Source organism: Drosophila suzukii, chromosome 3 (genome assembly GCF_043229965.1).
Source record: "Drosophila suzukii chromosome 3, CBGP_Dsuzu_IsoJpt1.0, whole genome shotgun sequence".
In the NCBI taxonomy this organism is placed as follows: Eukaryota; Metazoa; Arthropoda; class Insecta; order Diptera; family Drosophilidae; genus Drosophila; species Drosophila suzukii.
In genome coordinates this window covers 83,753,180-83,768,070 of record NC_092082.1, presented here as the reverse complement: position 1 = coordinate 83,768,070, position 14,891 = coordinate 83,753,180, and the positions used below count along the sequence as shown (strand labels likewise).

Here is a 14,891-nt window from a genome sequence, read left to right as displayed (position 1 = left end):
ATTATATCATACTTTGTTTCCATTCCAGAATCGCTTTCTTCCGCCGATACCACCTAAACCACCAAAGCGTGGCATTTTAAAAGGTTCCCGCAGCAACATGACCAATGTGCACGAGGAGATCAGTTTTGCTGGCAGTGCCGGAGGAGCAGGTGGCACTCCAGAGATGCTGTTGCGCAACACCTTCCAGAATGAGTCGCTCTACGAGGGAGCCGGCAGAGGAGCCGGTTCGATTGGCTCCAACTCCAGTCAGCATGGCACCTCCTTCACCTCCGTGGAGAGCCTGCGCAGCGATGGAGAACAGACTGGTGGCCAACAGCGGGCCATGACCCTACCGGCAAACGCCCGCTATGGGGCTATACCCCAGGGCAACAGCCAGGGATCGCACCTCCATGTGCTCACCTCGCCGTCGCCCAGCGCCGACAGTCTCACAGATACCACAAACTCCTCGTTCGCCACACCCCCCTTCTCGCTGAGTCCCGTTGGCGAGTCGCAGGGCATCGATCGCTGGGCCCGCGTTCATGCCTTCGAGGATGTGGAACTGCCCCTGCCACCGGTGCAGCTGGTAAAACTTCCGCCGCCCCGACAGCTGGTTATCAGGCGGCAGAAGTCGCCACGTCAGGACTTCGGCTTCAGCCTGCGCAAGGCCATCTGCTTGGACAGAACAGAGTCGCTGACTTCGCCCATTTTCAGGCCGGTTATATTCGCCGAGCCAGGTGCTGGGGGCGGAGCCACGGGTCTGCTGCCTGGCGATCGCCTCATCAAGGTTAACGGAACGCCAGTGGGCGATCTGTCACGAGAGATCATCATCGAGTTGATACGAAACAGCGGCGAGGCTGTCACCGTGGAGGTATGTAGTTCTGGGATGCTAATTCCTTTCATGTGCATGCGCTGAAAAAACAGACAAATTATGATAACAAAAGATATGATAAGAACTTTAATTTCATAAGGTGGTCTACGTTTTATGGATTATATAGGTAAATACCTATACACGGTTTTGCACGAGTTGTTTGAGATGCTCCATAAGCTAGATCTTAGTGTTTTAGCTAATTTAAAATAAGAACCTTGAACTTTTGTTTGTTAAATTCTAACCTTTAACTCCCTTGTCACCCATCCAGGTCCAACCAGTAGCCGAGTTGGTGGAGCTGAGCAAGCGATGCATGGCACCCATCACGGCCACCGTGGAGGAGATCGATCATTCCATTACCAACGGCAACTGCAACACCCTCCGGCGCAGTGCCAGCAAGCGCTTCAAGCGTCAGGTGAGTCGAGATCGCATCCATTAGTGGGTCCAGCTCACACACGTGATTGATGGAGCTGCCGGCCCATCATCACATCATTGTAATGAACCAAACCTCGGGCCTTTGGTTGCATAACAACATTACCCATTAGTATTTATCGGACTGTGATCAATTATGAGAAGCTCAGGTGCATCTTAGAAGCTACTTAGGATCTTTAGAATGATTCTCTAAGCTGAGAATGCACTTCATAAATTAGAAAATGGAACAATAGTTCTAAATGAGTAAAGTGAATCTTGTGGTATTCCGGTCAGGTGTTTCCTGTTTAAGTTGAGTCTCCGATCGCAAATATTCTCTTATTTGTTTTTAAGCTTTTCTCAAATGACTCAATGTCAGTTCTGCGGAATGCAGTATCTTACTTATTTTTAAAAGTTATGACGTACATATATCACAGGTAGTAACTAGAATTGCCAATTACTTTTGGTATTTACCAATTGGAAATCTTTTTTTCCATAAACACATCTCCTGATTCTGTGGAAACAACCTTAACTTAAAAAATTTGTTAAACATTTTTAGTGATCTTATTAAAAATAATATTAAATATATACGTAAATAATGTAAGAAGTAAATGTTATTATTATAATCCCGTTGAGAGCATTCCGTAATCGCATATTTCCCTGTCCAGCTTGTCGACTGCAATTCTTATTGACTTGTTGACTATGCTAGAAACGTGTTTGACATTTTCCCGCCGTGTTTAACTTGCACAAATATTGTGAAATATGGTCGTCAGCTCAGCGATCTATCCACCTATGTGTATACCTATCTATCTATTCGCCTATCCAGCCTGGCCTGGCCTGGCCCTTTCTATAAATATTTACGTATTGTTGGTGGAGCAACTTGGGTGGGGTGGTGCTAAGGCGTTGACATATTTCACCGCCTTACTCGGTTCCATTGAAGAAGACGAAAATAAAACCAAACCGATTTGGCAACACTGTGAAAAAACTCGAACTGCATTTGGTATGCACTTTATGCATTTTAACGCTCAGCCATGCAATGCAGCAGCAGCAGCAGCAGCCCACTTCGAAGCGTCCAAAAGACGACGATCCGTGGATTTTCACGATCCATGAGTTTGCCTCTGGCCAAAACACCAAGCAAACAGCGCTGCCAGCGCCGACTGCAACTGCAACTGCGACTCCGACTGCAGCTGTGTGTGCATTTCTACACCCACTTGGAGCTGCCTACACAAATAGCTGGCAAAGCCACAACAAAACATGAAAGAACTCTAGGGAGGGCCAAGTCCAGACTATCAGATACCACGTGATCCATTAAATGCAACTTATCATCTTTTATCTATTGCTACATAGATACCTTTAAATTGTATATGGATATTAAGCAGAATTGTATTTCGGTATAATGCTTTTGTCATCATATTTTATAATATAAATAGAACTTAAGGTCTCATATTGTTTTTTCTTAACAGCTGAGATTAGAACTTTTAAACTAAACCAGCCTTTAATTTGAACTGAAGTCCATTATTATGATTCATTTTATTATAATTTTATATTTCAAAAGCACGGTTTGTTTTTTATAGAAATATATGATTCAGAATAACATTGTTATTCATAGCTGTGTTTTGTTTCAGAACACTAATTGCGTTTTTACTAATTTGAAAGGCTTACCCACAATGGTTCTAGTACTATTAATCCGTGGTGCTTCAAAACATTTAAATTTAAACATTTTAAGAAGGTCCTTTCCTTATATCTTCTCCATAACTTAATCTTCTGATCTCTTAACGTCTAGGTTTACTTGACTTACCGTCAAGCATTTGAAGTTAGAAAGTTTTTGTTGAAAGGGTTCCCCCAGCTGGAATTCTCATTCTAGTACCAGCATACCTTGGTGCTCCCCGGCTACCGGGTATAATCATGGGCAGAGGCTGAGGCAGCGACATCGCTGTCGACGCAGTGTGTTTTCGTCTGTGCTTCTTTTTTTTTGTCTTTGGTTTTGTTTTTGTTTGCGTCTCGGGGTTTGTTGTTGTCGGACGGCTCGCAGTCGCTGCGCTTGGAGCAGGGCCGTCAGTATGCTGAAAACTTTGCCCAGGTTCGGTACGGAAATCGAAATCGAGGAAAGACTGCGCGACGCCCACGGCGAAGTCCGATGTTGTTACCAGTTGTAGTGCCTGCTGCCTGGCGGAGTGGATTTTGGTGTTTTATGTATTGTGCCATGACGATTACGAGATTCTGGCTGTCATTCGGATACGGATTCGGATTCGGTCTCGACTGACTTTAATTCATAACTTGCTGGCGCCGTCGTCGCGTTCGTGACTTGAGTCTCTTGCAGTGCAATCAATCAATCAGTTCGGTACAGTGTGGTTCGGACCATCGATCGATCGATGATTGGCCATTTTCAGCCGCGCAATTGTCTAATGTCAAAGCGCTAAGTGCTCCAGCCACATAAAGCTAACAGTTCCAAGGTTCCGCGGGCGCTCCAGTTACCCAATCGTCGCCTACTTCCCGCTTACTACTCCGCTTCAGACTCTGGCTATTGTGTATCTTCGCATCAGTATCTGTATCTGTATATCTGTTTGTTGTTTGCTAATCCGCTCTGGTCATGCTCCGCAAGCTGGCCATGACAATTGTGTGTGCCCAGTGATCGCATAACAGCCATGTTCCTCAAGCCAAAAAGCTTTGAGCAATCGCTGCGCGCCGGAATCGTTCCGGCTGTGCCCGCAGCTCCAGGATCCGGGCTGAATCCATCTTTTCACAAAGGATGCACGGGGAAGGCGCATGCCTGCGGCACCAATAAATCACAGAGGTCAGGAGGAACGCCAGCCACTGGAGGATCGAAGGCGGGCAGGCAGACGCCCAAGGCTCAGCGCAAGAATAGCATCAGTTCGGAGACGATCAGCGAGAGTGGCTCGGAGAATTCCAACAGCTGGCCCTCCTCCTCATCGGCAGCTGTTCCTTCCAGTGCTCCGCCTCCAAAACCTCCCCGTCTGGCGGCCACCAAAGCTAAAGAAGCCGCTGCCATAGCCTGTTCTCCGCCCCAACCACCGGTTACCCCGATCTTCGAGCGCTCCACGAAGCGATCGCTCAGTTTCAGGAGCAACAGCAATGGCAAGGCCACGGAGTCAAAGGTTTCCCCGGCAGGCAGTCCCTCGATCCGTCCGCCCTGGAACATTTCCGCCGTGGCTGCATCCAAGTACGCCGCTGCAGCCGCCGCCAGCGCTCCACAGTCGCCCAATCCCAGCACTAGGAGCTCGTTCCGACGACGCCGTGATGCTCAGAACATTGGTCTCCAGTGGCCGGCCATTTGGGCCAGTTCCCTGGCCGCCAACTACAAAAACTACGATGCCATCGTCAAGCAAAAGGTGCGCACAAAAACTACACTAGGCTGCAAAAACAATCTCTTTTCGTTTGGAGTTACGTTCAAGAAGGTTGGGGGCTCTAAAAGAAGAGGAAGGGATTTATGACTGATTTAAAAAAGCCTATACATTATGTTACGTTTTATGGCTTCTGTTACTTTATGTTCTACACCATAAGTAAGAATCAAGTAATTTAACCTGTTAGCCTGCTTTAAATGTTGCTGCCTTGGTTATCGTGACAAAAAATTGGCAAACGATAGTAAAATAATACTCTGGTTTACTTTCCTTACCCACGAATTCTAAAGAATTCGCAGTCTAACGAGAATAATTTCTTTAAAGAGATTCGGGGGTGAAGACGCTAAACAAGAGTATTGTCAAAAAAAAGGACTCAATGAGTTACCAAAGTAAGCCTCATATTAAAGTAACCTTTCAAGCGTTCTAAACTTGGTTGCACAGTGTTCACTGCGCATTCATGTTTCTATATCCAACGAAAACTTTCTAGTACTTCTTCCCAACACCGATGGGCGCAATAAAGAAACAAATGAATGGACAAGCCGACGAACGAACAAAAGATGGAATCGATCGATAGATCGCCGAACCATGACCCAATGTACGATTTAGTTGTTAGACCTTTTATTATTATGCTCGGACGGTGCGTGGGCCGCCGAGACTGAGACTCATAATTTACAGTATGGTACGGTCGTCGTCTTGTCGCTGCATTTATGGCGGTATAACTTTATGGCTCAATACGCCTGCGAAGCCGTCGAGCGGAAGTGTTCATTTAGGTTTCAGTTAGCTTCGCGGCGTGGCCGACTCTTTTGAGTTCTTTACAAACTGGAATCGGATTGCATAACTCAGTGAAAGATGGCTGGATATGAAATCCAGACGGTAGCTTTTGGTAAGCCCCATTCAAACATCTATCCACTGTCTTATCCTATCCGCTATCCATGTTAATTAGTCAGGTCTGATGTCTCTGTGTGGTGTCTCCGCCTCTTCTCCGTCTAATTTGTGAGCGCACCATCGCCATCATCATCAACAGCTGCGGGTTCGTTGACTTCGGTGTGTAGTGGAGTGGAGTGCAGCATTGATTGACAGTGGACATGCGCCCGGGGAACTATTTTGTTTAACTTAATATTCTTCCAAACAAGTTCCACCCGATTGATGAGTGTACGCGACTAGTAAACTGAACTGGGCTATTGAATTCTGCTCCAGTTGGAAACTCATTAGGCGGGTCCATCGGGCCAATGAATCATATTAAAAGACATAAATTAGTTCTTCCACCTAAATTGGGTGTGATTTGTATTAGTTTCAAGGGCGTATTTATTTAATTTGAATTCTCTTAAAGTTTACATCTCCATTTTAATGTACACTTATGTTTTCGGAGGGTATATAAAATGTATGTTTAATGTATATGCTTTACAATACTAATCATATTCTGAAATCCCTTAAACAATTTCGAATCTGATTAATTTTTCCACTAAAATTATATTAAGCCTACTCCTACGGAAACAAGTTCCATAAGATTCAAAGTCCCTAAAGAACCGTTTTGAAACTGTTAAAAATCCATAAAACCAAAGTGACTAAGAACCTAATGAAAGACTACATTCGATTTCCTATCCGTTCCGGCTTTCCCAACATCTACAAAATTAATTACATCCCGCGCAGACTCTTCCGAAACGTGCCTTTAATTGAGGGCTATTGAACCTTGCACAATATTTTCATAATTCGGGAGAAGATCTATCTTGCGGATACCGCGAGGAGGAAGATCTTGGTGAGCAGGGAGCTTGGGCGCTTGGGAGGCTGCCTCGGCTAAATGCCATTTATAGCCACAAATGTGAACTGATGCCGGCGACGACGTTGGTGGGTTGCATAATGGCGCATCCGCGTCGTCGTCGCCGTCGGTTTGGCTGTCTAGCCCAATAGCATTTGGCGCGTCTAGGCGGCTAATTAGGATTTAGAAACATCATCAAATTTAGAAATCCACCCGAAATAAACCGAAAGCAACTCTGCCGATTCCGTCGACTGCCTGCGGCGGTGGAGTAGGGATAATAAATGGAATAAATGCGTGAAAATGTGCCCCGATCCACGCCGATCCGAAAATAAACCCAATGTACACCCCACACCGCCGAACTGCTGCTTCAGTTGAAGTTGCGCCGACAAAATGTTGACCCCAATTTAACTCAATTTTCATGTTTGCTTTGTTTGTTTTCCATCTTTTCGCAGAGCCGCCACGAGAATGGCAATGGCGGAGGAGGAGGAGGAGGAGTAGAAGAAGGAGGAGGAGTAGGAGTAGGAGGAGCCGAAGGAGTGGGCCACAATCTGGAGGCGGATGTGGCGGATGCCAGTCAGCCGGAGCGTGTTTGGCTGGTGCATCGCGGTGGCTTCACTGCCGCCATCCGTCTGCCGTCGTCGTCATCTGGCCGGGATGAGGAGCACAAGCTGAACCTGCGCCTCCTCCACAATGGCGAGCAGTTGACCGTCGACGAGGACGATGTGGAGAAGCAGAACAGCCCCGCCCTGGATCTCGCCGAGGACATTTGCGAGCTAAAGTATCTGAACGAGGCGTCCGTGCTGCACTGCCTCCGCCAGCGATACGCCAGCAATCTCATCCACACCAAGGCGGGGCCCACGCTGCTCGTGGTCAATCCCATGGCACCGCTGTCCCTCTACTCCGAGAAGGTAGTCGTCACTAGCTACCAACTGGTTACTGGCCCGAGCGGGTTATTTATCGGCTGCTGTCTCTCGTTCGTAGGTTGTCTCCATGTTCCGCGGCTGCAAGACGGAGGACATGCCGCCCCACGTCTATTCACTGGCCCAGACCGCCTACAGGAGCCTGGTCGAGACGCGGCGCGACCAGAGCTTGATATTCATGGGCCGATCTGGTTCTGGCAAATCCACTAGCTTCAAGCATGCACTCAACTACCTGGCGTTGGCAGCTGGTATGCGTTTCCACCATCTTATTGTCGTGGCTGCTCCTACTCGCACTCGAGTTTCAGTTGCATTTGTTGTTTGTTGTTTGTTATTTGTAGTTTGTTTTCCTTTTGGCCGTAGGCTGCGGGCTGTAGGCTGCTGCTGGCTGGCCCAGTTTGCGCCGTGCCACACCAAAATGCAATCTGCGTTCGATTGGCTCATTTGCATTGTTGGCCAAGAAATGCAGCTGCAATTAGTCAAGCCACCAATTCGGTTCCATTGTTAGATTTATGACCCAAAAAGGGAAAAGTCTAATGAAAATGTAAATTGTCAAGATACATATTGATATTTAATTTGATTGGGCAACTGATATTGTCTAAGAAAATTATACAAGTCAGACTACTTTACTGATTTGAATATTTAAATACATCAAAGTCTACTTTACTTTCTATATAATATATCAAAATCTAAATATTCAAAGTATACAGAAAACCGGTATATTTTAAAGATTTTTTGTAAAATGGTAAATCGTTTTTTTTTGTTATTCTTCATTATCAAGATCAGCGAGAACCGAAATCAAAACAAAAGATAATGAATATTCAAATGCACAAATGAGAATTTTGTTTTGATATAAGGAATTCAAAAGATACTTGTCCTACAAAAAAAATAAAATCATTTTTCTCTTCTGTTACTTAGGTGCCTATAATAACTTCATAAATGCGGAGAAGGTTAATGCCCTGTGCACCATTCTGGAGGCTTTTGGTAATACAAAAACTTGCCTCAACTCGAATGCCACGAGGATGACGCAGCTGTTGAGCCTGGATTTCGACCAAACCGGCCAGATTGCATCGGCTTCTTTGCAGGTAAGTTTTCAATTAATACCGACAATCGTGTAGTTTTTATATCATGTTTCTCGCCCAGGTTCTTCTACCGGAGCGGCAGAGAGCTGGCCGTCGTTTGGGCCACGAACATAGCTTCCACATAATGACGCGACTCTTGGCTGGCGCCGCTGGTTTGCTGCAGAAGGAGCTGCACCTGGAGAACATCACCTCCGAGGACAGCCATCCGTTCATATCGTTGTCGCAAAAGCTGGAGGATCGTCATCGAGCGGCCAATGACTTTATGCGTACGGTACAGGCCTTCGAGACGCTGAACATTGATGCCAAGGCGGTGCGCGGTATCTGGAGCATTCTGGCGGCCATCTACCATCTGGGCATTGCGGGTGTCACAAAACTGGGCACTGGCTCCACAGCCCGCACTCAGTTTGCCAATCCCACGGCCGCCCGCAAGGCATCGGGTCTGCTGGGTGTGAATCTGGAGGATCTGTCATCTGCTGCCTTTGGTCTCACGCAGCCCAATGCCCCCAATGGCGGTCTTAGTCCCTCGAAGTCGCCCACCTCTGACACTGGCCATGAGTGGGCCTGGGAATGTCTAGAGGCACTGGTCATCGGTCTCTACTCGGAGGCTCTGGCTGCAGTAGTGGCTCTGATCAATCGTCAGATCTGCACATCAGCCCACACAATAGCCTCAATTATGCTCATTGACACGCCTGGCTTCCAAAATCCTGCTAGCTGTGGCCAGCAGGTTGGCGCAACATTGGCGGATCTGCGTCACAATTATCTGCAGGAGCGACTGCAGATGCTCTTCCATCACACCACACTGGTGGCACCCCGCGATCGCTATGCCCAGGAGCTGGTGGAAATCGAGATGGACCAGGCTTCCGAATGCCATCCGGGTCCGCTGATTTCGCTAATCGACAAGGCTCCCCAGAACCATGTGGTGCGCTCATCCCAGCGAGATTTGCGCGAGCACGATCGTCGGGGCATGCTATGGTGAGTTCAAGTTTATAACGTTCTAATTTATCAACTAACGAAAATGATTTATGTTTTAGGCTACTGGATGAGGAAGCCATCTATCCAAACTCCAACGACGACACATTCCTCGAGCGTTTATTCTCGCACTACGGTGACCGGGAACATCACTCGCTGCTGCGTAAGTGCGCCGGACCGCGACAGTTCGTGCTCCACCATCTGCAGGGCACCAATCCCGTGCTGTATGCCGTTGATGGCTGGGTGCGGCATAGTCGCGAGCATCCAGGCATTCGAAATGCGGTGTCCCTGCTGCAGGACAGCAGTAGGGAGGAGATCAACCGCCTGTACATCGGCTCACTGACACGTGGTTCGGGAGCAATGGTCTTCTGTGGCTCCTTTGCTGGACTGGAGGGCACTCAGTCGCTGCGTCGCGTGTCCAGCATTCGTCGCTCCTTCACCACGGCCGGAGTGAAACGCAATTCCATCATGCTGCAGGTGAAGTTCACCGTGGACGGAATCATCGACACGTTGCGACGCACTGGCACTCACTTTGTGCACTGCTATCTGCTGCAACACAATGCTGGCAAACACACCAAGTTCACCGCAAATGGTTCGCCCAGCTCAGCTGCTGGTCAGGGCGCCAGCGAGGAGGAAATGGTCAATGTGCCACTGTTAAGAAGTCAGGTATGCTTAAGATCAGTCGTGTGTAAAGGTCTATTATTAATTGAATATTTTCTGTATCCTTTAGCTACGTGGCTCTCAAGTCCTAGAAGCGGCTCGTTTGCATCGCCTTGGCTTTCCCGAATCAGTGCCATTATTGGAGTTTGTCCGTCGCTTTGGTCTTTTGGCCGGTGATTTGGCTAGCAACAAGGATGTGAGCGTGGAGCAGATTTTAGCTGTCAACGAGCTGGATGTGGCCAGCTATCGCATTGGACCTAGTCAGGTGAGTCCCTAAACATTAAATTATTAGTTTATTTAAATAAACGAAGTTGTGGGAAATTTTAATTGATTTTTAAGTTGAATATCATAAATTTTTTATTATAATACCATTAAGCTGTAAACTCTGGTAGAGATGATATAAAGCTATTGACTTTTTGGCCTACAGCCTCCTTAGAAAAATTGAAAAACCATACTTATAAATCAATTATGCGCACAATTTATTTGCTTAGTCTGATTGGTTTCTAATTACTTTAGTAGTTAGACCAACAGGTTCAAGTAAATACACATGTGTCTTAAATCTATTTTTGTCTTAATTGCTTATATATTTTGGAATTCCCAGTCGATGAACCAGTTTGATTGGTGTCTCTCTGTCGTTTCTCCCCCTCAAAGTTGTCTTTGTAACTCACGTTCCTATAATATTTATCACAATTCGCTGTTGAAGGCAACTCCCATCTAATTGTTTTTACTCACGCGTAATTAGTTGGTTAATCCGAAGAGTTGACATTGACTCGACACGTTCAATAGTTAATGGAAATTAAAAAGGGCAAAATAATTATAAGAGTGCTCCAGTTTTAGTAAAGGAATACGCCATGAATTTTTAATTGTAAAATAATTTTTGCTTTATTCGCATTCTTTGGGCGGATTTGCTCTTGGCTAAGGCTAGGCTTAAATATGTAACGTATATAAATCTCTTTTTGGTCTGTCAAAAATTCGCTTCGCTCGCTTTGGATCTACACCTATCCAAATGGCCGCCGTCTGGCCGTCTCCCGAACTGTGGACGGCCGTGGTCGTCGGATGTGGACCAGGCCATCATTGGAGCCGTATGGCGACTGCGGCCGTGTGCTCAGATAGAAGATACCCCTCTTGGGCAAAGCCGGCTCACCTCCCATGAACTCGTTGCCGGTGCAAGTCTGAACTGCATTTTTTCCTCTACCCCCACCGTTGTTGCTGTTGCTGTTGCAGTTGCAGGTGGCCGAGCGCACAGATTGCGCCGAACTGCAGCGCAAGGCGGCAAAAGATCTGGGCTGACGCACTGACTCGGCAAAGTAGAACATGGCCGCGAAGTGGTCGCATACAAAGTCAAACTCCGTGGCCGTGGCGTTGGGACAATGTGGCTGTCCCAGTCCCCAGTTGGCGAAAAAGGAGGCGTGGCTGAGCTTGGTACTCGGATTCCCCAGAAGTGTTAAATCAGTGTGAAGCGACTCTACATACAGGGCATCATTGACATCCAACCGATCCTCGGGTCCCAGGCTGAGTTGAGTGAGACCAGCAGGATCCAATGCGAAAATGGCACCCAATCGTTGTGGCCTCAACATCTTTCCTGTCAATCCGGAGATGTGACTCCCAGCGCTGTGACCCACCAAGTAGATTTGCTCGTAAGGAACCCCAGTGTTGTCGTGCAGAAAGCGCAGCATCTTGGCCACATTGGCAGCTATCGATGGCAACTGCTTTGACACACGGGGATAGCTGATGTCCAAGGCCTGACGACTCCAGTCCAGGATTATGACGTTGAAATTGCCCCGGGATAAGTAGGCATCCTTGATGGCGGCATTCGAGCAGGAGACACTTTTACCCGCCCAGCCATGAATGGAGACCCTATAAAATAGGAGAACAAATAATTAGGTGATTGTTATATAATATTAAACCACTAAAGGTATTTAATGGATCAAAATGATTCACAACAGACTTTGTAAAGAAAATCCGTAGTCTTACTAAGTTGTTTTGTTCTAGAGATTGTTTAGTAAATTGGATCTCTGCAACTTTGTTAATAGCCTATATAATTATTCTGATTTACAACAATACTGTGAGGTTATATGAGTTCACTATGAAAAATAAGACCTTGACAACTATTACTATCTAGTTCCTCTATTTAGCATATAATATTACTTTGTTAGTCAAATATAGTTGATTGGCAGCACTTACCTCACTGGCCACTTGGGATTGAAGTGCGAGTTCCTTAGCAAGTTCAGGTCTCCTGGTCGCAGCAACTGACGCTCCTCGGGATTAAGGGGAGTATAGAGATCGTACCGAAGCAGCTTTGTCTGCGACGGGCGGGGTGTTCCGAAGATGATGCGGGCTTCCGTGTTGAGCATATCTTGGATCACACCCGCAATGGATATCTCGCACTTTCCGGGGGCATAACCAAATAACTGAATTGACGCATCAACTAAAACAGGAAAGCAGGGAAAAATACTTAAAAATCGATCATAAAAATCGGATTGATGCGATCGAAACTCACTTCCCACAGCACCAAGGAGCAGCAGCCACAGCCACCGGCCTAATATATGCATTCCCCTTAACGATCCCATAAACCGCACTGTCTTTGCCCAAAAACGCGATGACAATTCACGAAAAGGCGTCAATTAAAATCCACTTGAGTGCGACTTAAGATATTTTGTTGTTTTTCGATTCGCGATCCAAATTTTATCACACGCTCGTGCCGCTCTTAAAAAGAACGTGAAATATCTGAGTCGGGCTTAAGCAGCTAACCTGTCGCAGACGGCAGAGATCCGATTCGTTACAAGCCTCGGACCGAAGTATTGCAAAATTCTAGATGGAGGCTTGGTTAAATAAAGCCCGCTGCGTTCTGTCTCTGCCGCCGGCAAGGGCGGCCTACCGGCGCAGCCGCAGCAGCAGCAGCTCAGCGGTCACTGTCATGATGAACTGGTTGGATCGTTGGAACGGCAGCGGGCCTGGCCAATGCAGTCAGCCCCTCATCGCCGATCCCTCAGTAGCTGAGTAGCTGGAAACACAGATCTCGTAGCTAAGTGCAGGCAAACACTTCACGGACCCTCCATAAAGGGATGCCGACCAGGTCGATGGGTATCGAAGCTAGTTTCAACATCAAAAGGTTTTTAATGGATCGAAATCACTCACAACAGACTCTGTCTTATCAAAAATGTGTATTATTACAAAGTTGTTCTAGTGACTAACTAATAATCTAGGTCGCTGTTACTTTTTTATAATGTTTCTTGTTTAACAATGCTGTGATCTTTGTGTGAATAGGTTGTATGAGTTCATTTGGAATTTATAGAAAACATATAGGGACTATAGGTTCAGATCTCCTGAGTCGTAGCATCGGCCTCTTCAGCCACACAACATGCTTTATAGTGGGTCAATAGGCTTTCACTGACCACTGGTCTCTTCTCTTAGTTATTCATGTATGCATTGATTATAAATGATTTTGCTAGCATAATATAATCGACACGCATATCTCTCACTGATTTACAGTTGCGGGTCGATAACGCCATCACCAGTTGGTTGATCTTTGCTTATATAAGTTGGCCCGAGGTATCATTAATATTAATTGGAAAATTTCAAAGTCTGAGTCAATAAAATTGAACTGTCGTTTCGAAAGGGATTGTTCATTACAATGTGATTGATTGTCTTAAATAAATTAAATAATTGCACGGCAAACCAACAAAGTAATAAGTAAACCGATCTTCTCACTGACAAAAATTATTAGCAATTATTTAGCTATAATTGTATTTTACAAAACGAGAATTTGTAGTTAGAGCAGACTCTAATTGAGCCCGATTCAGATCAAATTCCAAATTAATAAAAGTAGGTCTGGTAAACAGAAAGCCTCGAGTTGTCGATCTCACTTAGAACTTGGCACTTCCTCACTTTTCACCTGTAGCAAACGAAATGACTGGGCCAAAAGATACCAACTGGGTTAGGGTTCAGCTCAGAGATCTGGGCTTTGGAACTTTCGGCTGTTTTGCAAACCATTTAGCAGGTATTTGGTTGGGTTTACGACTCTTCCTCTCTGTTATGTTTGGTTTTAAACTCATTCATGCTCATGTTAACATGTGTATAGTATATCTTTTTTTAAGATCGTTAAACCCGTGCGTGGCGTTGGCCATTGTCGTGTGTGCTTATCTCGCGCCGAGTTGTTACAAAAAGTTTATTGACAGGATTTACGTTTTAAGGCAAACACATAATATGTGCTTATTGTTATTATGGCCAACTCAAACGAAACGCAACGCAGCGGAATCTGTTGGCATTGTTCCGTGTATTTGTCCAAACAATTTGCTGTTACTTTCAATCTAATCGAGAAATTACCTTGGAATTCGTGGGCTGTCAATCGACCAGTATTGAAACGTTTTCAAACTTCAGACAGTCTCTCCTGGTAATTGCAAACGGCATGCGAACAATCACCGCCTCGTCAGCAGGATCCTTTCATTAAGTTGGACTTAACCTGCAATTATTATATTAAATGGGCACCTCTCAATCATCGCGATCCCTTTCCAGGTGGATCCACTCCACAGCAGAGGGAACATTTTGAGGAAACCTCAAACTTAGGAGCCCAACTCACCAAGCATGAGTTGCCAAAACGATGGCACGTTTTATTTGTTTTCAACGGTCTCTTTCACAAATGTTGTAGGCTTTTTATTCAGCTAATTATTCAGCAAAATAGAATATTGATTAATTTATTTTTGGAACTAGAACTAGGCTTAAACTAGAATTTCTTGTTCTTTTTTTTCGTGAAACTATTTCGTAAGTGAGGCATTCTACAAAAATTCGCACCTGGCACATTTGAGGCAAGGTGCTAAGAGAAAAAGCTTGAGGCTTCCTGGATAAAATTCACTTTTCATATGTACCTTTAGTCATTTAGTTTTTATTGTTTATTTA

General features: G+C 45.8%; 2 protein-coding genes across 7 annotated transcripts in view; one reads left to right on the top strand and one right to left on the bottom strand.

Annotated features, from left to right (window-relative positions):
* Mhcl (Myosin heavy chain-like) overlaps positions 1-14,891 on the top strand; it is a 32,304-nt gene that overhangs the window by 1,752 nt on the left and 15,661 nt on the right. For 4 of the 6 annotated variants that reach the window (XR_010654482.2, XM_065866737.2, XM_065866735.2 and 1 more), the window contains exons 3-10: positions 29-847; positions 1,116-1,259; positions 6,820-7,275; positions 7,349-7,535; positions 8,203-8,369; positions 8,428-9,338; positions 9,398-10,001; positions 10,066-10,260. Coding sequence is in view for 5 of the 6 variants with exons in the window: in XM_065866737.2 (XP_065722809.2) it covers positions 29-847; positions 1,116-1,259; positions 6,820-7,275; positions 7,349-7,535; positions 8,203-8,369; positions 8,428-9,338; positions 9,398-10,001; positions 10,066-10,260 (3,483 nt within the window). In the remaining variant the exon portion in view is untranslated. Of the gene's footprint in view, positions 1-28; positions 848-1,115; positions 1,260-3,336; positions 4,603-6,819; positions 7,276-7,348; positions 7,536-8,202; positions 8,370-8,427; positions 9,339-9,397; positions 10,002-10,065; positions 10,261-14,891 lie in introns of those variants that run through there. The other 2 variants (XM_065866740.2, XM_065866739.2) reach the window with 2 other exon arrangements.
* sxe2 (sex-specific enzyme 2) lies at positions 10,451-12,804 on the bottom strand. Its single transcript, XM_065866748.2, has 3 exons — positions 12,496-12,804; positions 12,180-12,423; positions 10,451-11,852 (listed from the first exon to the last, which is right to left on the bottom strand). The coding sequence occupies exons 1-3, from the start codon at positions 12,563-12,565 to the stop codon at positions 10,994-10,996; spliced, it is 1,173 nt and encodes a 390-aa protein (XP_065722820.2). The 5' UTR covers positions 12,566-12,804; the 3' UTR covers positions 10,451-10,993.

What these genes read in the sequence shown, in the direction of transcription:
- sxe2 (XM_065866748.2), bottom strand. Translation starts at nt 12,565, where the DNA reads ATGGGATCGTTAAGGGGAATGCATATATTAGGCCGGTGGCTGTGGCTG. An exon ending in GCTCCTTGGTGCTGTGGGAA is followed by an intron (nt 12,424 to 12,495) that starts GTGAGTTTCGAT and finishes TTCCTGTTTTAG; the next exon opens with TTGATGCGTCAATTCAGTTA. An exon ending in AATCCCAAGTGGCCAGTGAG is followed by an intron (nt 11,853 to 12,179) that starts GTAAGTGCTGCC and finishes CCTATTTTATAG; the next exon opens with GGTCTCCATTCATGGCTGGG.